At 40.3% G+C, this 25,313-nt stretch overlaps 1 protein-coding gene across 1 annotated transcript; it reads right to left on the bottom strand.

Moving 5' to 3' along the window:
* Positions 1–3,378: 3,378 nt before the first annotated feature.
* Positions 3,379–23,086, bottom strand: rybpb (RING1 and YY1 binding protein b). The gene is made up of 6 exons (XM_061042534.1): positions 22,929–23,086; positions 22,211–22,336; positions 7,663–7,968; positions 7,533–7,580; positions 5,986–6,081; positions 3,379–5,702 (listed from the first exon to the last, which is right to left on the bottom strand). The coding sequence occupies exons 1-6, from the start codon at positions 22,952–22,954 to the stop codon at positions 5,453–5,455; spliced, it is 852 nt and encodes a 283-aa protein (XP_060898517.1). The 5' UTR covers positions 22,955–23,086; the 3' UTR covers positions 3,379–5,452.
* Positions 23,087–25,313: the final 2,227 nt, after the last annotated feature.

Genomic DNA, 25,313 nt, shown 5'->3' with positions numbered 1-25,313 from the left:
TGCAATCTTTCAAAAACTGATGGATCAAGTCCTTCAGGGTCTTGATGGTGTCATTTGCTACTTAGATGACATTTTAATCACAGGGCCAGATACAGAAACACACATGGAAAAGTGTTAAAAAGAGTTAACAACTACAACCTTCGGGTTAACAAAAGCAAAATGTGATTTCTTTCAGCACAGTGTGTCTTATTTGGGACATGTCACTAATGCAGAGGGAATGCACCCCATGCAAGTTAAATGTGAGGCTATTGCTAAAGCAGCCGTTCCCACTAATACCACTCAACTGAAGTCTTTCCTCTCACTGTCGAGTTACTATGGGAAGTTCATTCCTAACCTTTCAACCCTGATAGCTCCTATGACTGGGTTGTTGCATAAAGATGCTAAGTGGGAGTGGTCAGACTCATGCCAGAAAGCATTTGAAGACGCTAAGAAGCAACTTCTCTCTAACAGAGTTCTTGGACATTACAACCCAGATCTACCGCTCATATTAGCTTGCGGTGCTTCACCAGTAGGGGTAGTAGGTAGTAGGTTATATCACACAAAATGCCTGGCTGTGATGAGAAACCCTTAGCTTTTGCTTCTAGGATGCTTCATCAGACAGCATTAAATTGAATGCAGTCAAACACATTAAAACTCCAGCTTATCACCCAGCCTCAAATGGGTTGGCAGAACGCCTGGTCCATAACTTCAAGAAGTCTTTGTCAGTTTATTTAAATGTGCCTTTCAAAACTCTCAAGGTCACCTTACAAAGCAGAGATAAAAACAAAGTAACAACACGTCGATAAAATTGACATTAAAAACACAAATGTACAGGACGTAGAGGATTTATGAGACCGGATGGAGAATGATCAGACTGAATATGCCAGTTTAAAAATATGTGTTTTGAGATGTGATTTGAAAATGGAGAGAGAGTCGATATTACGGATGTGTGGTGGGAGGGAGTTCCAGAGGTGGGGGGCAGAGCAGCTGAAGGCCCTGGACCCCATGGTGGACAGGCGGGCGGGTGGATCAGTGAGTAGAATTATTCACCTGTTTTTGTCTTTTCTGCAGAACTTTGTAATTCTTATCTAGCCTTCTTCTCCTTTTTGTGTCTTATTCACAATAATGAAGGCATTCATTGAACACTGTATAAACATTGGAGAGTTGTTTCTGCACTATTTCAGCCCTGCAAAGTTTATTTAGCCTATACAAGTAGCCTGTATGTAAAGCTGATATATAAATTTAGTACGACAATATTAAAATTGAAACATGATCCAGTTGTGATTAATTTTCTGTGACACATGGTCATACAGTGATCGTATTTTATCGTTTTTCTGGGTGGTTGTTTTCGTTTTAAGAGGGGTCATCACAGTTTGATGGCAGAGAGACAGAGAGAGACAGAGTCGGACTAACAGACAGACACAGAGGCATAAAAAAACAAAAATACATCTTTAAAAATAAAAATTTGAATGAATAAGAGAGCAGCTTTGTTTCCCCTTGCTGAGCAAAATAACAATAGTCCCATTTTAAAAAGTTTCACTTCGTCCTGTAACAACATGTGGGCTACTGCTACTGTGGGGAGATTATGAATTAAGACGCAGAAAAACCAAGAGAGAGTGCACAATCACATCGGCAGCAAGCAACTGCACAAAAAGAACAAAAGAACGGCATTTGAAGTAGAAAAACATACACTGAAACAAATACATTCAACGAGTCTTAACAGCAGACACTGCTCTCTGTCTCTCTCTCTGTCTCTCTCTCTGTCTCTCTCTGTCTCTCTCTCTGTCTCTCTCTCTGTCTCTCTCTGCTCACCTGCAGAGTTTTTTCCCACAACTAGATGGTGCTTGTTAAGCACAGCGAGGAAATAGAGGCAGTGCAAGGAGGTCTGTTCCTTTGCAGTGTTTCTGTATCTCAAAAGTAAAAGCCATCTAGCCCTTCATACATTGATTGGTAACTATTTTTGCTGTCTTGTTTAAAAAAAATGTACTGAGGTCCACACCTCGGCGTCCTCGTAGCTGGTTACTGCCATACACGTTTTTTAGTCCACCCTCTCCACCTCCTCCCCTGGATAATTGGGACAGTATTCCTCCTCTGTCCTACTGATGTTAAGGTTGCAGGTGGTAGCTGTTCTACAATGTGGAGAAGTTCTCTATCAGTCCTCTACACTCTTCCTCATTGTCAACAATGAAGAGTTGTTGGTAAACACAGAAAAGCTGTTACTATCTAAATATAATTATTACCAAATTGAGTCATCAAAAACAAATGTGTGCATCAACAAATCTCTTCTCTGTACTTCATATCTTTTAATGACCATTGGCTGGACTGACTGGCTGGAGGGTCTGAGTATATACTCAGTATGTGGACATGCTGAAAGTCTAATGTCAACTAATACTAATATACTAATACAGATACTAATGTGTATCTGCACAGTGAAGTCTTTGTCTTTGATAATAATAATGATGATGATACTAACTTGGATTTATATAGTGCCTTTCAAGAAACCCAAGGACGCTTTACAGTAGTAAAGGGGGCAGTAATAGGAGACAAGAAATAAATGAAAAACAAAGGAAAGAAGATAACACAAAAACAAACAAATGAAGAGTGTTAACTGAGGCTGAATGCTTTGGTGAAAAGGTGGTGTTTGAGACGCTAGCGTCCTCACCACTATCTCAATCAATGGTCTGCCATCTCAGATCCACTCTTATCTGGTATCTTCTATGTACTACTAAAAAAAGGGTAGGAATTTTTTTACCATGGCTCACATGATCTAACCCAAAAGTTACACTTTGTGAAGTGTAATTTTTGAAGAATGTTATTTTTGCCAAAAAAATTGTATTGAAAGAACATGTCAATTATATATTTTCCTTGAAATTATTTAAAGTTAAAGTATTGTTAGTAACAGCATCAACAAAGGGCACAGAAAAAGGTATGTTTAACAATTTTATTTGTGAAAAACTACAAGCAAAGTTCATAAATAGACATTTCTATTTGAAGCAGAGGAAAACGATCACGTTAGCCTTTAAGCGCAGTCGTGCACATGCAAGAAACATGAATTATTTTTATCATTACAAGCCTGACAAGAAGCCATGATCCACTGAAAATGTTGCGCACATTTCCACATCAGAAACATAATTTGACCATTTCACAAAGGGAAGCAATGACACAAAAAGGATAACTAAAGCTGGATTAAACAAGAATGGATTATTGTACTTAACTTTAAAAAAAAAAAAAAAAAAAATTCAACTGAGCAATTACCGTACTTTAAAAGCATTGTACAAATACAGTGTTATATGAATAAATCAGTTTGTAGACTACAATAATTGGAAATTAGTGGTAAGATTATATTAAATTAAATTAGTAAATGAGCCATTTCTTTTTTTGTTGGGGGGGGGGGGGGGGGGGGGGGGAGCTGTCTCTTACAAACAAAGCAAAAAAAAAATTGTAACCATCTTTACATAGTAAATTAAGGTTACTGGTCACACACAAGAACAAAACTGCTTGCGTGGAGAAAGGAAACAAAAGAATCCAGATCCTATGCCTTCATAGTGTTTCTCTTTAACCTAGTTTAAAAGTCTTTAGTTTTTTGTAATTTAACAAATAAGCCTTTCTGTTGGGTACTCAGTAAAGGGCATTCTGTTGCAAAAATGTCATCTAAATTATTGTGTTTAGGCACCAATCCTTAAACAAAGCAGCCTTTAATTATTTGAGAAGTTTGACTAATCGTTTCCCCTGCGAGCTAACAGTCCAGATATCAAGTTCAATTATTTCCCTGACCATGAACTCTGATTCCATATTTGTATTCCATTGATTACTAAAGAACCTCAAAGGGAAGAAATACATTATGAAAAAATCTTTTGGGCTTCAAACCCTGCTTATGGGTCATGATTCTCATCTCTTGCCTGATCCACTACTTGGTTTAGAGCTGACAATGATCTTCAGGCTCACTGGATTTATAGTTCTCCATTACCAATAATGCAATAAGAACACCATTTACATGGATTATATTAGTCTTTATTTAAGTTGATATTCATCTCATACATACGATAATGGCATTTCAAATTGTTATCTATTTAGCATGTCAATATGAAATTCCTTTGGTCCTTCAATAAATAAAACTAAGATATCATATACACATTTATTCTTTATACATTTTCATACATTTAAAAGGAAATTAGGTCGGTCTAGTATCTGTTATGATGAAAAGTGAATTCAATCCCTTTAATATGTCTTGCTGTTGTAAAAATTGAAGAAGAAAAATGATTCTATTTACTACTTAAAATATAACTGAAGACTCCAGTCTTAAACAGCAAACATTTTTAAGTCAATTGAATTATCATTCTGTGCTAAATTGTTTGATGTTTGCTTTTTTTTTCAAGTAAGGCATTTAAGTTGTGTTCAACAAACGAAAAATGGATTCTCTACAATTTGAGACAACTTGCCTTTGAACAGTTTGACATGGATTTACCAAGTGGAACAGTATGTATCCATTCTTCAGTTACAACAGAACAACCAGCTCAAGTAACTTCAGCCTGTAAACTCAATATGTTAGCATGGAATGCAGAACATAACAGCTATTAGTGTTTTACATAATAGCCTACACTGCAAAGTTTAGGACATCATATACTGTAAAAGAGATCTGCTGTAGCATACTAAATCAATGACAATCTAGTTGAAAATTCAGATATGTATGCCTCAGGTGACAGTCTTTTGATGCACATTGACTTGTACAAAACAAGAGAACAGATATCTGAGGACCTGAAAATTTCAAAATGAGACAGTGCTGTTGAGCAAAGTGAATGAGAATAAGATTCATCAACACTTTGTCACGTTGAGTGAATGTGTATGCAAAATCCCAGGTCTACAAAAAAGCTTCACAGTGTATCTAGCACCAGTGTGTATGTAAGATGTGTCTGTAAGACTTTAGTCCTGTCCTATCTTTTCTAAAATGTAATAAAAACATTGACGAGATGAACGATCAGCAGTGCTGCACAGCAAAGCTTAAACATAAAAGGAGAACATCAAAATATACAGGTGCAACAGGTAATAAATAAGGGTAATAATAGTTAAAAGTCGTATAAATGATGTTGGTTATTGTGCCCAGCAAAGAATTCCTCTTTACCAAAAAAATGTCAACTTGGCCTCACATCCACGTACAAATATAAAACATAACATACATGTGTTCGGGTGCTACTGCAAGGTAGTTTGGATATGGAGGCGTTATTTATTTTCGCCTAACTCTCCTTGCCTGTGCCATGGGTGTAACCATGACAAAATTTCCCCAAGCATGGTGCTTGTTTCTCTGGCAAATGTACTGCACTGTTCCTCTTAGGGCAGCCAGCTACTGTCAGCATCCAGGGTTGGTCATGGATTGAAGGCAGGGCAGCAATGGGAGCGGTATCTCTCCCCCGACATATGTCCAGAAGTGTGGAAAAAGAAAAACGTGATGCAGGGTGAGGGAGGAGGGCTGGGAGCTTCAGAATGACTCATCATGCCCCAAAGAGAGATCGCCTTTAGGTGTTGAGGCACGTGAAGAGCCCTTGTCTATACTTTCTGAGCCAGAGCTCTGGTGCTGTTGTTCAGAGCCCACACTGGATGTAATGGTGGATGAGGACGTGGAGGAAGAACGGGTCTTCTCCTTAAAGTCTGTTATGATCACTGTCACATTCCCTACAGTAATAGCCAACTGCTGAGCGGTGCTCCTGTCAATGTTCTTCAATTTGGGCCTGATGGACATAGGAAGAAGAGATAAAATGAATGTTTAGAGCCAGCCATGTCAATACAATATATGTCTCAGCAACAACAAGGTGCCTTCAATGAGGATGTGTTAAATTACGTAATTCATCTGGTGACATATGAACAGTCAGAACAAATGTATATAAAGTGAAAGCTGGTGTTCAGTCTAAAATATCTTGTACGGGTTTCTATAAAACCAAGTGCTGCGTTGTTAATGGTGTGTAACATTTTGTTTTGCCAAAGACACGCAAAGAGAAAAAAGGTTCAACAAACCTGGAAATGTAAGAGTTCTTGTTGGTTTTGGTTGTAGATTTTCCCAATAGTATGCTGTGTTTGTCACTGGTAGGGCTTTGATGGTCTGATTTGGGCCTGGACAAAATGGATAAACACTAGTGAAGATGTGATCAAACATTGTTTATTTAAGAAGCCAGAAGCATCCTCAAAGTCACAAAAGTGACTCAAGGCAAACACAGCGAAGTGGAATGCACCACTTTAGAATTCCAGAATCCAGAATTCTTGATTATTCGATTTCCTTATTTTCAGGCTACCCTAAAAGGTAGCGCGTGTTGCTCTGTGCAAGAGTGTGTCTGCGCCCCGATGAGCTGAGCGCAGTGCAAGGTCTCCTTTGCAGTACTTGCGCGCTAAACTGAAGTAAAAAAAAAATGTTCAACTGGGGAGCGTCGCTCTGTGAAGTCACCTCCGCGCGTCCAACAGGAGGGAAGATCAGACCACAAAAAAACGGTGTCCCACTTTCCTCAGCTCTAGTTTACGGACCTACAGGGACATCGGAGATAAATCTCTAAATTGAAAAGAAATATCCAACAGTTTGGGCGTACCAGGTGTGTTTAAAACAGCAGCAGAAATGTGTGTTGTGCTTGGGAAGTGCTCGTTACAGAGCTGTAGCTCCTGGTGTAGATTTCATGATCACACACCTTCTAATTCTTTGCTTTCCCCCTTTCTTTCTCGTTGCCTCCCTCTTGGCCATACAGTAAGAGCTGATGGCTGTTCACCATGAGCCTGTTTCTGCATTTTTAAATGATGTTTTTTCCTTCAACTGTTGCCAAATTTTGCCAAGTGCTTTCTTATGGTGGAATCATTTAATATTTAAACAAACAGTGCTGGCCTCATATACAAAAGTAGCACAGTTCCATCCTGGTGGCTCAGACCTTGACAATGCATCATGATGTCTATCAGTCCTGTCTTGAACTGGAAATGAAAGGACTCTATAAATAGTCTTCCAAGAGAAGTTGTAGTGGAAGTAGAGGACACTGTTAGTAAAGGCCCTGACAGACCAAGCGGACGGCAAAGAACTAGGGGCGATGAAAGCCGCCTTACAACGCCTTTTGTCTTGGCCAAAAAGATGCACTTGAACACATAAAGACTACAGCCAAAGGCAAACCACCACATACGTTTCTGCGCATGCGTGAGAGGAAATAACTCTCCACGCCAGCAGGCTGTGATCTTCATTCCAACAAGGGTACACCGGAAGAGGACGAGGGCGGAGAAGAATGCAGATATATAAACCGTTGTTTTGATAAGAGAAGACAATTTTCACACCGCCGTGGCTCACCACTCGGAATATAGGTACTTCTAGTCGTCGAGAATAATGTCTGATAAAAAGTCGTTTACTTGCTTTAGTCACTTCAGTTTTTCTTATCAAGCACTGATTTGTTTATCTAAACAGCCAATCAGAGTGATTCCTCTCACCAACCGCGCCGACGCCGATTCAAAATGTCGAAACGGCTGAAAAAATGCTGACGGGGCTGACAGGTAGCGACGGAGCTGGACACACCACCAAAACAAGGGCGACGAACGCTCACCGTTGGACCGACGGTTGACGATCTCCTTGGTGTGTCAGGGATGGCTCTCTAAAAAAAAACAAGAGAACACCAGTGAAGATAATACCCACATAGGCAACATTCAGACGCAAGTAAAAACTTACCAACTCACCTTGTCTTTTTGCTGTAAGGCTTCTTTGTAACAGCTGGGCTGATATCTTTCTCTGTATCAGGCTTGTCTTTGATTGGCTGTTCCTTGTCACTCTTTTCCTTTACAGGAGTGTCTACCTCTGGCCTGTCTCCCTCTGGACGCTCGATCTCTGGACGCCCTTCTTCGTTGGTTGGCTCCCCTTCGCAGTCTAGGCGCTCCTTGTCTAATCGTTCGCTCCTCTCCCTTCGCTCCTTCTTTGGTGGGGGGGGCATTGGATACTGCTGAGCCACCTGCTGAGCAACAAGCTGGGAGTTGATCCTTGGTTTCCTGTAGAAAAGATTGAAGGCACAAACGTGGATTAACCTGATAGAGGGGCTGGGAGCTGATTCTGGCTATGCAGCAACACAGCAGTTTTGTCAGCAGTAGAGTTACTGACAAAAGGAGGTGCCCAAACTTCATGGCTGGCAAGGGAAAAGGGACGGTTGTCCGTACTGCTGCAGAAGTAGGGATACTCGGCTGATCATGATGGAAAAGCATTTCCCCACGGTGTGCCTGAACACGAGGTCAGATATTTGCAGCACGTCACATAGGTCCTCTTATATACACCAACATTAAGTGGGACATGATGGATGACAAACAAACCATGTGCACCATTAGCCGACTAAACAATTAAATGTCTTCACCCTCACTAGTCTGCACAATAAATATGAATCCATTTAACTAAACTACCTATCAGTATCTATTTATCTATATATGAAGGCCTTCAATGCAATTACATATTGTGTCTAACGCAGTGTTTGTGTGTGTCTGTGTGTGTGTTTGTGTTTGTGTGTGTTCTGGGGGACTGAAAGTGAAAATAGGTAAGCCATTACGTTTTAGGATTATGCACATATAGAGAATCTTAACAGATATTCATCTATATAATCTAACACAGTGGTTCTCAAACTTTTTAGACTGCGTACCACCTCCAAAAATATTTGCCTCTCCAAGTACCACCATTAGGGTAGATGTTAAAATACACTGTAGGCCTATTTCTACACACATTTTACGCAGGAGGCAAATACATTCATAAAAGAATATTATTTATTATTGACTGTTGACAGCCACACTGTAGGACTACTAAGGGCTAGCGCTAGAACTGGTACTTAAACTAACACAACTCTGACATTTGCCCAAATCAAAGAAAGTGCAGCACAATAAAAATGACAACTTTATACCAACAACCTGTTTGAGAATATTTAGTCTCCAGTGTTTCCCACACAAAGACAATACCTGGGCCCAAGTATATTTCAGACCTGTTCTTATTTAATTTTTCATTTATTCATAAAATTGCTGCATGCGCGCGAGAGAGAGAGCGCAGGCGTGTGAGAGAGAGCAGGTATTATAAGGCTCTGCGTTCAACTCAAACTCCCTTTAAAAAAAATCCTTCTTGACTCCTGTGCATAGTTAAGATGGCAAAATAGAGCAGAATCACATCAGCTTCAGAGCTACAGAGAGAGAGAGAGGGTGAGCGACTGTCCGTACACTCTTGTAAATGCATCACAACAGAAGCATCTCCTGGCTCCGTTTTAAAAATGTTAATGTACAGCTGATGCTGCCGATTCTGTGCTGAACTCCAATAAATAACAGAACAAGCCAGATAAGATAAGAGTAGGCTATGACAAATTTTTTTTACGTTTTATGCTGAACGTTTTTTTTTTTTTAAATATTGAGGAGATTTCTTTGCGTACCACCACAGGGAGCGGGCCCTGTGTGTACCATAGTTTGAGAACCACTGATCTAAAGCATTCACACACTACAAGATATGAAAATAATGGCACATCACATGCTACAGGATTTTATTTAGATTATCGTGGAAGGAAGGAACGCACCACCTTGTGTGACTTCATAAACAAAGTAGTTGTCAGTTAAAATTGTGATTTCAATGTTTTGCGCAGAAAGGAAGGAACATGTAAGACAAGTTTGGGTGCAGAAACAGTTCAGTCCGCTCTTCAGAGAGAGATGGAGGTACATTTGTAACGGTCATATGCATTTCAGATGTCCAGCGCACCTGTGCGGGTTGAATCTTGCCGCTGGTCGACACTACTGTCTACTTACCACTGTCCTCCCTTGTCTCTCACAATTACTGTAGTCACACACAACTTCCCAACAATCCTAAAATTAATAATATTAAATTAACATTTTCAGCAAACAAAGTTCTCTCTTTAACACAACAGCATGTAGGTGTGTGATAGAACAGCTCAAACGTACTTTGAGATGTATCACAGGGCGCATTATAGACTTAATGATAATTAAAGGGTAAAGACATTAAAAAGCCACGATTATTTAAATATAGAGAGTATTGAAAAAGGCTTATAATTAATCTACTAAAAATAAAATCATTTTAAATTTAAAATGCTTGTGTGCAATATAAATACTGAATTGATGTCCTTATTGTGGCAAAATCTTACTACTACAGTTTTCAAATGAACGTTAAAAATAACTGATTAGAAAAGCACTGTACAAGCTCAAGTCCATTTACTATCAAGTTTTCTGACTACCCAAAGTGCTTTCACACTGTCATACACACTCATACACACTTATACGCCACCAACAAAGCAGGGGAGATCAAGCCTCCAACCTTTTGGTTTAGAGACGTCAGACTATTCCACTGAGCCCAAGCCACCCTGATGTCACGTGAGTGCCAAGCAAGAACTGGAAGTTGTTCCGTGCTGCCATGTTAAAGGATGGAAGTCTTTTATTTTGACAGAGGAGCAAGGAATGAGGAATGAGGTTCAAGGAAATAACTCTGGACTGTCTTTTTACTGACAGACACGCCCCCATGTCGAATATCACTCATTGATTGGACGCTGCAGTGGATCAGACTCCAATGAAACTTATCAACATTAGCTGAGTTTAATAACAGAGAAAAGAATTAGATTAAAAAGACGCTTAACAGACTGTAAACACATGTCAGTTTCTAAAGAGTCAGTCTGTGATTAGCAGGGATTAAAAAAAAAGAGTTTCACATGAGGATTAACAACAATATATTCAACATAAATTCCTTTAAATCAGTATAATGGAGTAGCCTAACAGGCCAATCCCCACCAGTTTTATATTTGATTTGTTTTCAGAATCATCATCAAACAAAAGATGGTGAATTTAAAGTGTCAAAATCAAAAGATCATAAACAATCCCCATTATTACAACAGAAATGTTTTCTTTCCATGGTCAGTCAGACTGTTTGACATTTTTTATTTTAGCCTATTATGATGAGAATGACAGGCTGACAAGAGTTGGAGTCGGTGTGTCAGTCAGAAACAAGCCTTGTATTTATTATGTTAATAAAGTTTCATATAAGACTGATCATTAATGATCATCCGGTAAATACTGTAAATAGTAGAAATGGCCCGTATGTTTTAGCAGACTGCAGGTTGTTCTTCATATGCAAGTTGTTATCAGGTAACATACAGACACTAACACTGTTAGTGTTTTTTATTAGAATGAATGCAGTGCTCATGTGTGCAGACACAAACAGCTGTTAAAGCTGACTGAAAGCTGAGTGGTGATCAGCTGATTTCATCATCACAAACAGATATCGCTTCACGTGACGTTCCTCTCTCTGCTGCTTCGATTCCTTGCGTCTCTCCATGCATCCAAGAGACATAAGAAGTACCCGCAGTGAGGACAGACCCCCCCCCAGGATGGTGAAGATGCGTTTCCTGCACTCCTTGGCAATAGAGAAAATGCTACAAATGGCCAAGGCAAAAATAGGAGTAATGTGGAATGGCTGTGAACTTTGTTTCTTCCCAGACAAGAACACCAGCTGAAAAGTCAAAATCCCTCTCCCACAGCACGGAAGCTGAAAGGTTAATTCTGGAAAGATGTGGGGAAGACAAAATTGCAACAGCAGGTGGAGATAACTTCTCAGGTATGAGAGGGAGAAAAAGGAGCAGCCAATGACGGGAGTACAGCCAGGTATGTCAGGTGGCACAGCAAAGAGCTTGATAATGGCCATGTCTCCCTTTCTTTCTCTTTTTTTTTTAATGGGGGAATTTATCTTGCCTTTTTGCCATGTGGCTAATTTGGCAGAAATGTTTTATTTTTCCATACAGTATATGTATTTGTGTTGTTTGTTTGTTGTTCAGGCATGCCACACTGTCAGTATTTATTTATTATTAATAGGGCAGCAATATAGGAGCAGCAATATACTTTTCTGGTGGTGGAGTCTCAGTTCAAAAATCTTAGCCATTTTGGTACCATTCACTGATTGTCAGAACGAAAGATACTAACCTGATATAGTTAGCTTAGCTCGTAGCTGCCATCCAAAACACGGCACACTCTTGACATAAGAAGTGTTTAAAATTATGTCCCATCTGTCCTAAGTCCAAGATGATTAAAATAGCCGGCTGTGGCAGTGACTTGTGGTCACAAGGTCGGCTGAAAGTGCTGTAACTCCCTACTGTGTTATTGAAAATCACTGCTGAGTGTAGCTCCGCTAATGTGCAGTCAATTTGATGATAAATACATTGTATGTCCTGAAAGTTCTTCACAATAAAAGTCCTCATTTGTTATCTATACTTTTATTATGAAGATGCCATATCAGGTGATGAGGTTTTTTCTATGGAGTTAAATCAGTCTCAATGTTCATGAATGCACACAGAAGGATTCACAAATCTATTTCAATGCACACACAAATATTTATTGCTAAGCGTTACATCTGCGCAGACAGCGATTAGCCTAGCTGTGTAATTCAAGTCATCAAAAAGTATCTATTTACAAATAGTCACTGTGATTGTCGTACTATAGATGGATGATAGATTGTATATCGCTTATCTTTTGAAATAATTAAATTGGCGAAACACTGGGTCAGAGCAGATCGACCCCATACTGCTCCCTTGCCATTTTATCCCAACTGGTGGAAAATTATTTAAATCCCATAATTCCCTATTCAAGTGTGTGTGGAGTATGGTTCATAGAAAGTATAAAATATCACAATACAATTAATTATACTATTCATTCTGGTACAACACTAATTTACGCATTTGAAAGAGAACAGTATACTGGACGAAGTGGCAATCCAAGGGAGTAAACACAATAGGGGAAATCTGAAAAAGGCTTATTTAGACATCCCTGATGCATACATTTCAAAACCAAGCCCACTTCTTGGCCGCTCTGACCACAATGTCATCTTGTTACTGCCAAGATACAGGTCACAACTGAAAACAGGTAAACCCATCGCAAAAACCATCAGTCTGGAATAAAGAAGCAACTGAAACAGTAAAAGGTGGTTTTGAACTGACTGACTGGGATTTGTTCTTTAATGACTGCGGCAGTGATCCCAACATGTTGGCAGATGTTTACCTCTTATATTACAATCTGTGAGGACACTGTAACTCCCACTAAACACTCAAACCATCCACCCTAACAATAAAAAAGGGGTAACAGAGACATGAAACTCTGCCTGGTCCAGAAGAAAAGGGCTTTTTTTTTTTTTTACAAAGAGACAATCTCAAGGTAAAGGAAGTAGAGAAAGGGTTCAGAAGGATAGCTAGGCTAGCTAAGATCAACTACAGAAACAGGATGGAGCAGAAATAAACTTCTGGAAATGTAAGTGAGACATGGCAGGGTTTACACACAATGATGGGAAGAACCCCAAACCTGCACTGGTTAACTGCTAGGGTCATCATCACCAGAGTCCCAGTGATACGATATTATCGCGATACTTGAGACACGATACGATTCTATTGCGATTTTTAACATTTTGCGATATGCTGAGAATTGCGATACAATATATTGCGATTAAGACTTATAACTGCATATTATGTCCACTACACCTAACTAAATCAAAAACTGTTTTGTCAAATAAGGAAAGATTTCCAGTCTGTTCATCTCACTTCAGTCTTTTTATTTGTATTTCAGTCTAATTGAACTACAAAATAAATTCTTAACAATGCAACTTGTTCAAAATGAATTATGCAACCCCTTCAGCAGTTGCAAATTAAAAAAGCATATCTAAAATATCATATCAAAAATATTGATACTTGGCCGCCATGAGACGATATAATATCGCAATACTATACTGTATCAATTTTTTACCCCACCTCTATTAACTGCCCAGACTCTAGCTCCTTTGCAGAGCAGCTCAACACCTTCTGCTCCCGTTTTAAGAGCAGCAGCAGCACACCAACCAACTGTATCTGCCCAACCCCAAGGTCCCCCCACCAAACCCTCCCTATTAATGAACAACTGGGCTGTATCCGAATCGCCAAGTACCTACTCAATCTGTCAGTAGGCAGTACGTACTATCCGTGCTGTATACTGTTTAGTACCTACTATTCAGTAGGCGCGCACAGTAGGCAGATATTTGTTCCTACTTCGTCTGATTCATTCAGTAAGGAAGTGACTTCATTTACGTTTCCTGAACCGGCCGCATCCACCCGTTTTTTTTTTGTTTTTTTTTGTTTAGCTTTATTCAAGAAGAGTAATGCGCATATACAGTCAGGTAAAAAAACAATATCACAAGTAAAAGACAGATTAAATAACTAAATAACATACAGTACATAAAGGAAAGTACAAATGAAAGACAGTAACATACAGAATATAAAGTAAAATAAACCAATAAAGACGCATTTAAATAGTGAAATCATTATTTAAATAGAGGGAGAAAGGTTTTATAATAATGCAGACGTTTGTTTTATTTTCTGTTGTTAATTAAAAGTAGTGATTTCAGTCGGGACTTTAACTCTAGATTAAAAATGTATTCAATTAATCCACGCTCGTTTGTTTTAATTTGGAGGCGGACGTGACGTGATGATTTACGTTTAATTTCGCACAGCATTGTGGGTGGTAAAATACAATTCATTTCCTGAAAGCACGCATCCGATCCATACTGCATGAAACCCGGAAGTTAGTATCCATACTGAAATGATCAGTATACTGAGGTGGACCCAAAAAATGCATACTGAATGACCACGAAAGTTCAGTATACTGAAACTCCCTACTGAATAGTATACGTACTGCATACTGAACTGTGGCTATTCGGAAAGGGCCCTGGTGACCTCCATCCTGCACAGAGTCAACCCACACAAGGCCCGATAGGCTTAGAGGCAGGGTGCTCAAGTATTACTCCACCCAGCTAAGTTGGGTTCTCACCAGGCTGTTTCCTCACCTTTTGGATTCTGGGTGTGTCCCAACCAGTGGAAGGAATCCACAATAATAATAATAAATCCCAATCCCCAAAAAAGACACGCTAGGGACCTTAATGACTACAAACCAGTGGCCCTGACCTCTGTGTTGTTTAAATGTATGGAGAGAGTAGTGTGTGACCAAACTTGATCCCCTACAGTTTGCCAATAATGCAAAGTGTGGTGTAGAGGATGCAAGTCTCACACTTGTAGACACTGTCACCAAACACCTAGACTCTGCAAAGCCCCACACTAGAATTTTAATGCTTTAATGCTGCTTTTAATTCTGGTCACACAGACACTCACTGCACCACCTTTGGGACCTTCACATCCACCCCACACTGGTTTATGAATTAAGAAATTTTTTTACATGAAAGACCAGAACAAATGGTTGTGTTTTATCTCCCATTCTCTTCTCTGTTTACACAAACAAGATCTTCTTCAACAGTAAAGGAAATACACTTTTTAAGTATGCAAATGACATGGCCCCGGTGGTGCACCTGACTGACACCACTGCTCTGACCCAATACCAGCAGGCAGTCAACAACCTGGTCCAGACATTTGGTGAAGACTCGCTGGAGCTCAACATCACAAAGACTAAAGAGTTGTGCTGTGGGGGCAGTGAAAAATCATCACCATCACCTCTCTTCCAAGCTAGAGCAGGTTCAGTCTTTTAAATATTAGGGAACAGAGATTGACACCTGTCTCTCCTTTTCACAGCATGCACAACAAAAAAAGCACAACACAGCCTCCACCGGATGAGGAAACGAAAGACTTTTCATGTCAGCAAAGATAACTCTGGTTTACCAATCACTTATTGAACCCATCCTCACTTTAAATGTCTCATCCTGGTACAACTCCCTCACCACCAAACACCAAACCAAACTCTCCCGCATAGTTAATCTGGCCAGCAAAATAATCGGCTCTGTGATCAGGAGAGCCACCTTGATCACAGAGGACCCCCTTCACCCACTTCACCACTCCTTCCAGTTACCAGGGGTGCAAACTCATCTGGGATGAAAAAGGTGTATCCAAACCTCCTAGGGGGGTACGGGGGCATGCACCCCCGGGGACTTTAAAATGTTAATTTACAGACGATTTTAGCATTCAGTGAAACATGAAAGACCTGTGATCCCAACCTTGAGTCCCTTTTTATAAATGGGATGAATTTGCAGAACAGGGCTTACCATGTTTCACTAAGGGCTGATGTGAAAGGCAGTCACTATGTAAGTAGCTCTCAGAGCAAGAGTCTGAGAGAACATAATACAGTCATCAAGTATGACAATATTTTCACATATAATAAAATATGTAACATTATCAATATATTAAGCTGAAGTTTTGCTCCTGCTGGTTTTCATTACGTTTATATTCCCTCTGGCCTACCTTATTACATGTGTTGACCAGCTGTCACTTTAATGTTGCCTGAGATAATAATGAACCAGAAAGCTCTATGAAGTTACCTTCAAGCTAGCACACGTTTCTCTCAACATCTGTAGCCTACCTATGGCAACCAAACGGTAAATATGATCAGACAGTATGTTTAACAGAAAGGCTGGCTTGCTAGCCAGACTCCGAATCTTTCCACAGTGTTTTCACGGAAAAATAATGTTGTGTAAATTAGCCATGTGCTGCACATTGCGACTCATTAGATCAGGTTTCATGCTTCTTGCGGTTAGCGCGGCGATATTGCGCAATCGCGGCCAAGTGAGAGGAGGGCCTGCGAAGGGTCTGAGCGCCCAGCCAGTCACGCACCTCCAAGATTTTGTAACAATGCGGACGGGTTCGCGCCGACCGCGTTGCAATGGTTGGCTACAGGACCCGGAAGTAGCCTACTTTCTTCAGGCTGTGTTGAGCGCTGAGCTCTCTGACTGCAGTCAGTATGAAACGACTCGACGTTCACAGGGACCGTGATCGCAAGAAGCATGAATAAGGTTTTTGATTCATGACAGCTCGTGTCGCAGATTTAGATTTAGTTATTTTACCAAATGTACTAACAAGTCTACAGGGGATAGCTTTAATAATCACAAACTGGTATGACAGAAGGTCTTTCCAACCAATTCAAGGTGATGAGGGGTTAGACATTCTTTTAAACGTGGGCAGAAACATCAGAGAGGCCAGGGGGAAACTTATTGACTATAAAGTATTACACAGATATCACTGCAAGCCAACCCAATTACACAGGACGGGAATTGCTGATAGCAATCAGTGCTGGAAGTGTAAGAACGAATTAGGCCCATATTGACACATGATCTATGAATGTGCTATGGTGCATCCATTCTGGTTCAGTATTTTGGAGATGCTGGGGGAGTGGATTGGCGCAACTCTTCTGGTACATCCATGACTTTGCCTCGTTTGCAACAAGACATTGAAACCCAACATAACAAAAAAAAAACTATTATTGTAAAGGTTGGATATACCACAGCCCAAGAATTATTCTGAGAAACTTGAAGGACTCCAGGTGTCCTACTGTGAAGGAATGGACTGACAAAATGGTTAAGATCTCATCATGTGAACACACGAGAAATTAATTTGGGAGGGAAGATGACTGAGATATGGGATCAGTTTTGACAACATGTTAAAGCCATGGTCACAATAGTTGGTGGCTGTGCCTTTCTCATGTCTGTGGTATGATTTTGTTTGATATATTTATCTCATGCTAGGATATGACTTACATGCGCTACCTTAATGCTTTGTATTGTGTTTGATGCAGGCTGAAACTAGAGATGCACCAATTGCAATTTCTCTGGCCAATTCCGATTTTTACCTGGTCTGACCTGCCAAGACCGATTTTAGCCGATACCAATTTTCTGTCTTTAAAGCTCTATTATTGACAGCAAAAGCAAAAAAAAGGAAAATGTCTTTGATTTAAAACAATTTTTTAAAAACCTGACTGTTAACTACAAAAAATATTAAAAACTGCTGCAGGTTACGTGACTATCTCTCATGCTCACTCAAATTAATCTCCACTTGAACATTTTGAAAATTAAATCCGTTTGTATTCTACTTTAGTTTTAAGCCATAATTTATATAGTGGACGTGTCTCTGCATTACATTTTCACATTCTGGAGATTCTAACAGCTATTAACACTCGTTATCCCTTTAGGTTTTAATCTCATTAATAGATCAAATTTTAAAAACAGAGAAGTTTGCTGCTTGACTCTGTTTAGCTGAATTCTCCCTGACTCCTGAAAAAAATGATCACTTACAGACTCTCATCTGTCTGCCTCTGTTTCTTTCTGCCTCTGTGATCGCCATTTGTTTTTACAAAGAGAAATCAAATCATTTATATCTGGTAATTATCGATATTAATCTATAATATTTCCTGCAAAGTTAAAGGCTACTTCTAAACGTGCTCATAAACTGAGGTTTTATCATTTGGGTGTCCCTCCGAAACCAAATAATATTACGGAAATATTAATTCAATATTTTAACGTTTGCTCCCGATCTGCCACAGGCAGAGAGGTGAGGAGGGAGCGAGTGCAGGGAAACTGTGTGTGTTTCTTCTCCTGTGTCAAACCTTTATCTCCTCTGCTGATGGGCACCTCACGTCGCCTTTGCCGACATGTTAGCTTGTTGTGTGTGTCACCGTCCCTTAGTGCTTGTGTCGCTGTGCGCAAATTAAAGTCTTTGTTTCATTTTCCATGTTTACATTTCCAGGACAAAGTGTTGCATAAATATTCCTCAGAATGCAGCAAATTAAGTATAGTATAACAGACGTTTGGAGCGGAATGGAAACACAGCCGAAATTAGCGATAGACACTGAAGAAAACGCTGTTTGTACCGGCTCGAAAGCAGGGCGGAAACACCGTCAACAAGACGACAAGAACACACAACTTCCAGAGTTTAGAGACATTTTGGCTATTTACATTTACAGCTTTACCTCAAAAGCCATGCTAATGTCCAGTTTATGCATTTCCTGCTTGATACACAGGACTTGCTCAAGACAATGGGCCTCATTCACTAATATGTGCGTAGAAATGTTCTTACTCTGCGCATAAAATAAGTGCATATGCAAAATCACCGTCGGATTCATGACACGTGCGTACCAGCCAATTTTGTTCTCACCAACTTGCGTATGTTCGTGAATCAGAATCATTCTAAATGGTCAGGCGCGTGCCTGCAACCTGCAATCAGCATACTACCACGCCCCGTCTCTCCATATAAGGACATCCGATTGGTATATCAGGACGAGAACGGTGAGGTGGAGACGCGTAGATGTTTTTAGGAGATGGCCCCAAAAGGTCAAAAAGATCGGTGTGTCTGGGGGCTTAGATGCCGTTACAGTGAATGACATAGTTGCAGCAGAACATGCATTGGCAGACGGGATCAGCTGATCAGTCATTCGTTACACTCTTCAAACGTGTTTTAACAGTCTGATGCGCTCTCTTCTGAAAAATTTATCGCAATAATATCGTGAGACTCAGCAGCTGTAGAGCAGAGGCGGTTGGCAGCTGCCGAGCAAGATTTTGAAAATGAGGACGCACCACTGTCTTTTAATCGGAGGTGTGGAAGCATTTTTGGCTTCCCCAAGACAGAAAATGAAAGAGGTGAGAAGACAACAGACATGAAGACAGGGAACTACACAAACAGCACAACCAAAATGATGCAGCATTTAATTGACACCACAATGAGAAGCTCCAATCACCTCCCCTTGTTGCGAGAAAAAAAACATTAAAAGGCCAAACCACACTGACAAGTGAAGCCCCTAAAGGAATCTTTTTCAGTCATAATTTGTCTATTCTCACTTTGTAAAATAAACCGTGAGAGAATCATATCGTCAACCCAGTATTCTGAATCGTATCGGTGCATTGAGTGAATCGTTACATCCCTACAGTTAAAGCATGGTGAAGTTGCGTGCATTCAGAAAAGAATCCTGTGTCTCATCAATGGCTAAGGGCTAAGAGGTAATTAATGGATGTAGCATCCTTCTGAAAGTCACTTAACTTGACGTTTTTAAGATTTATTCCACATTCCATGACCATGTAAAAGGCGTGGATGTCTAAGACATCAAATGTATTTATACCTAATTGTCATTCTTTAAGCTGTTTTATTCACTCCCATAACCTAATGATGTAGAGCAGGGCTATTTAATTGGTGGCCCGAGGGCCAAAAGTGGCCAGCAGGCAACCTCAGAGTGGCCCCAAACCGATCAGCATGAATCCAATAATGAAGAAAATTATTTAACAGCATACGGAACTAGTTTGCAAGTCAGGCATCTTACTTCATTCATATCTTTGTTGAGAGTTTGCTGTCACCTACTGATCAGAACAGACGTTCGCGGAAGTAGTGGTGTTCACAACATTCAGAACATGCTTAGTAGCCTTGCTTTTAAAATGATTTAAAAGAAAACTATACAGCAAAAACTGCCAGTTTTTAACATGCCTTTACTGCAAAGTATTTAATTTTACTAACAACTCCAAACGCAAAACCAACGTGCCTCGTTTGCACCAAGTGCGTTGCAGTAATTAAATAATATAACAATCGAATGCATCACGTTGAAAAACACACAACTTAACCGGACTAACTTTGCTGAGGGATCACAGGAGAGGGACGTTAAAGTACAGAGTTTGTCTGCAGCTTATGAATGGAGACGTAAAGCTGGTGCAGACCTGCACAGCCCAACAGAGACACACAGCAGCTTCCCTCCCACCCTCAAAATCATTTTATGTGTGTTTGAATGGTAGACACACAGGAGGAACAAAGATAAAACAGGCAGAGAGAAACATTGTGTTACTGGTTATTGCCACTTTCCATGGTTCTGTGCAGTGATGATATTGGGTTCATTCTGTTCAGGCCATTTCATTGCCAAATACATTTTTGTATTTTAGTACATTCATTTCCTTTTTTTCCCGCCAACTTCTGAAAATGTCCAGCTCACTTAAGTTTCCTGGTTTTTAAATCTGGCCCTTTTGAGTTTGTAATTGAATAGTCCTGATGTAGAGGAGGTCCCCTTTGAATTCTTTCAAAATAAAAGCACGTTTTATAAGAAAACCAGAAATAAAGAGACTTAGGCTTGTGGCAATAAGTAAGGCAAAATAAAGACAAGACATGTCTTGGGCCAAGACAAGAGCATTAACATGTAAACTAGGGCCCGACCGATATGGGATTTTTGGGGACGATACAGATATCGATATTGGAAAGAGAAAAAATCCGATACAGATATTAGCCGATTTCTTTTTTTGATGTAAGTTCGATCTGTTTGAACACATTCATTACGTCGAACCCTCGAATGCAGTTATCAAACACTTGTCTTGTGGTAAAGATACGTATACGGTATCTCAACTGAAAAGTAACTGCATACGTGCGTCAACGCTTGACACTCTGGAGAGTAATGATGCCTGTTGTAACCCACACAGCACCCTCTGCTGGTGAAAGAGAGCTGTTGTGTAATTCAACTATACTTAAATGAAATGCTATTTGACTGGTGAATAAATGTAGTAATATCGGCATATATCTGGGATAGAATTAGCCGATACCGATAGTCTCTTGATAAACTTATAATCGGCCGGGCTCTTATATAAACAGCATGAAAGAAAAATGAAAGGAAAAGAAAGAATTATGAAACTTTTAAATCTATCATTTAAATTTTTAGAAAAACAACAATGAATTCCTCTACATAAAGAAACTTGCATTATGGCAGGTGTGAAACAACAGACTTAAACTTAATAGCACAAGAGTAGATAGATAGATAGATAGATGGATAGATAGATAGAGAGACAGATAGATAGATAGATACTTTATTCATCCCCTGGGGAAATTCTGGAAAGGAAGAAATATGGTCAATGTATTTCTAGGGTTTTATTCTAAGCTTCCAAAACATGTTTATCTCTTGTACATCCTACTCATGCACCATCAATTATACGTATCTGCAATCCCTTAGGTAGGTAAAACAAACACCCTGCATGCATCTAAGTGTTGCTGAGATGGTGCAAAGTACGTCCAGTATGAAGAGTGGTACCTTTTTCCCCACCCAACCCCCAATTTGGGTACTGATGCAGCAAACCTACCTAGAGAAATGCAATGCAAGTTTCAGAGGCTGAGGGATTGCGGATATCCACACAATGGCAGGAGATGTTGGCAATTTTTTCATTGAACAAGTCCCTATTTGGTCACTGAAAATGAGGCAGTCGATCAAAGTTGTCCTTCCCATGAGTTGCAATGCAGCTATAACAAGCCAAGTAGGGAACATCGAGACGCTCAGGCGAGGGAGATACAGGGACCGAGAGAAAAAAGGTGTGTTGGTATGTGTGCTCTGTGTGTGTGTGTGTGTGTGTGTGTGTGTGTGTGTGTGTGTGTGTGTGTGTGTGTGTGTGTGTGTGTGTGTGTGTGTGTGTGTGTGTGTGTGTGTGTGTGTGTGTGTGTGTGTGTGTGTGTGTGTGTGTGTAGGGGGGGCGCTATTTTACCTTGTGGATGTGCCCTTCCTCACATCGCAGATGCTGCATTTAAATGCCTCGGCAGTGTTCTTGAAGGTGCAGACGCTACAGTCCCAGTAGCCTTCGTCAGCGGTCTGCTTGGCTTGTCTTTTTGGCCTTACAAATGAGACAAATGTTGTATTTCAATTTATCAAAAAGGATATTAACGACACTGCTAACTTATATCATGCATAACAAGAAAGGGGAAGGTGAGGGAAACAACACACGTTTAGTCACGGTAAAACACATGCTGCATATCAGAGCAGGAATGATGATGGTGTTTAAAGCTCCTTGAATAATATTTCCCCTCCATATCGCAGCTTCATACCGTGTGGTTGTCTGGCCAACTAGGCTAGCAGGCAGACAAGATTTGCCATTTTTTTTTTTTTTTTGACATCGAAACTTAGCATGCCGGCTAACGAAACCAACAATAAACACAACCCATTTTTTTGACAATGACACTCCAAAGGATCAATCGTGATGCAAATCCTTACAGGCAGTGCCTTCTTTTTCTGCAGAAAAAAAAAAATTCCCTTTGTCTGTTAAGAGACTGTAACAGGGAGCCAGAAGCCGCCATAGTGACTGCACTGTTCTAGCTAGCTGTGGCATACTGACTGAAAAAAAGGGCAGAAACGATCTCTGACGCATCCTAACATCGAGACCAAAACGCACAAAGCAATCACAATTCGTGGGCGGATGATTGCATTACCTTGTGGGGCTCTTTTTATCGCCCATGATGAAAATTAGTCCTCGAAAATAAGAGAAGATGGCCTCTTTAATTGACAGTTAAGTGTAGTGCTTTCCAGATAGATCCGCTACTGAAGCTGTGGGAAGACAGGCTCCACTCAGGGCTGGCTTCAGGCACGGCACAGCTACTGACTGCACTACGTCATGTGACCAACCTCACAGCCAATCAAAGTTTGTGTGGGTTTAAAAGTCTGGATTGATAATTCAAAACTATTTCAATTACTATTAACGACTCAACTGAAGAGTTCACTGCTATGAAACTGATTTGGCACATGCAACTATGTTTTTATGACAAATGTATTAAGGAATATTGAGAAACAACAGAAACGACACAAGTAAATGTAAACATTAAACACATGTGAAAGTAAATGGCAGACAGCATATGGCTTTTAGGCAGGTGTACTTCCCATGACATAATAAATGTTTTTTTTTTTTTTTTTTTCTGGTACTGGAAAAATCAAATCAAACCAGACGAATAACGAGGAAAAATTACTACAACGCCATGAAATCCACCTTAGACAAGCTTACCTTTAATAAAAATGTAAAAAAAATAATTAAAGCAAATTTTCCACGTCATCACTGTGAGTAGAAGGAAAACGCCTCTTTCTAAAAGAACAAATGTAGTGAGATGCCTGCTGTGATGTTTCTGTGATATTTGTCTTGTCTCGATCTCGTCCTGCCTTGGTCATCAATCCCTAAATGTCTCAGTCTCGGAGCACTCTGGTCTTGGGTATGTCTTGGTCTCTGGCTGCCACTCAGAGGCCTGGACAATGTAAATGCTTTTCTCTCAGAGTTTTTATATTTGTCAGATGATAGCCAATGGGTTAGAAGCTGAATACTGGACCAAGGTGGCGCCATTTCAGTCCAACAAGAAATGACTGGCTAGTCTAATTTGCCACAAAAAAAAGGTTCCAGGTTTACTTTTTGATAAACATTCTGTGCATTTTATAGTAACAAGTTCAACATCAGCTTACAAAATGTTTAGCACGGATCCAAAAATCACAAGAGGTTGAGCCATAGCTTAGCTTTCCTTGTGAAGAGTTTTACAGACATCTCTTCTTTTTTTTTCTTTGTTTTTTTGTGCCTTTAATGAAGAGATAGGAAAGTGGGAAATCAGAGAGAGAGAGAGAGAGAGAGTGGGGAATGACATGCAGGAAAGGAGCCACAGGTGGGATTCGAGCCTGGGCCACCCACTTGGGGGACTATAGCCTCCATGCATGGGGCGTGTGCACCACCAGTGCCCCCAGAAATCTCTTATTATGCCTATGGAATTACTAATATTACCACAGCTCTTTACTTGTTAAACAGCAGAGTCATTGTTAGTGTAGCGGTTATCATATGTTTCCTCGATGGGTGTCGTGTACATATGCACAGACTTTAGTGAGGGGTTTAATGTAAAAGTTAAAATTGAGGTAATAAAATGTATTGTGTAGCCCTTGAATGGCTTATAAGAAAAAAAAAATTGGATTGGTGCAAAAAACAAATTAAGTCCAATCCTTGTTTGTGCCTCTGATCATTAAAGAGTGTCCATCAGCTGCACTCTGTTGTGCCCACACTGTTAGACCCCACGTGGGCCAAGTCTGCTCTGATTGGTCTGCCGATCCGTGCTGTCGTTATTGGTCAGTTGCTCAGCACGTGTCTCGGAAATTTCAACATGAGCTGCAGGGCTTGCCACAACGAGCCAATGGGCTTAGATCAGTGATCTCACACTGACAATGACGCCGCACTGACACATTTTTATCGAGGGGGGCTAGAACCGAGCGTTACATGCAGCTAATGCTACAGCTAACAGGAGGACGTAGGAGAAGCCGCGTTTCCGCAGACTTTGAATTTTTGCACATAGATGTGTCTAAACATGCACAGGACACTTGGAAAACACACTAAAGAGCATATAAAACCAAAAAAAGCATAATATGGGACCTTTAAAACTTTTCTCCCAAACACAAAAGTCACAGTCCAAACATGTACTTTGTTGCATGCCAAGCGAGAAAAACAAAAGTGTGAAACTCTCCCTTTCTCTGTAAGAAAGAGGGTGAATTTTGATTATTTCTGACAGAGCAGATCCCACAGTGAACACAGATCAAAGCAGCGTGCTGGACCGGCTCGCTCATCACTCAGCTCCTCAGAGTGTATCGGACTCTGTCAGGATATAAACACGACGCACAGGCAAAAATATTTCCTCCACGGAGATCCTAACTCCAAACAGGGGTGCCTTCGATGCATCATCTGTCACATGCACGCTCAGCGAACACCTGCGGTGCAGACCACGCCGCTCGCTCGCTTGCTCTCATGGACATCAAACATTGCAGGAATGTCCCAAACGCACAGCGCAGAGGCTACTACATCT

This window comes from Labrus mixtus, chromosome 7 (assembly GCF_963584025.1).
Source record: "Labrus mixtus chromosome 7, fLabMix1.1, whole genome shotgun sequence".
Classification (NCBI taxonomy): domain Eukaryota; kingdom Metazoa; phylum Chordata; class Actinopteri; order Labriformes; family Labridae; genus Labrus; species Labrus mixtus.
Note: the sequence above shows the minus strand (reverse complement) of the source record. Positions and strands in the feature narration are given on the sequence as shown.

Bases quoted from the DNA above. Each gene is read 5' to 3' on its own strand.
- rybpb (XM_061042534.1), bottom strand. From the start codon at position 22,954: ATGGGCGATAAAAAGAGCCCCACAAG. The intron at 6,082-7,532 runs GTGAGCGTTCGT...CATTTTGTCCAG, and splicing joins CGTCAACCGTCGGTCCAACG to GCCCAAATCAGACCATCAAA. The intron at 5,703-5,985 runs GTTTGTTGAACC...TATGTCCATCAG, and splicing joins AAGAACTCTTACATTTCCAG to GCCCAAATTGAAGAACATTG.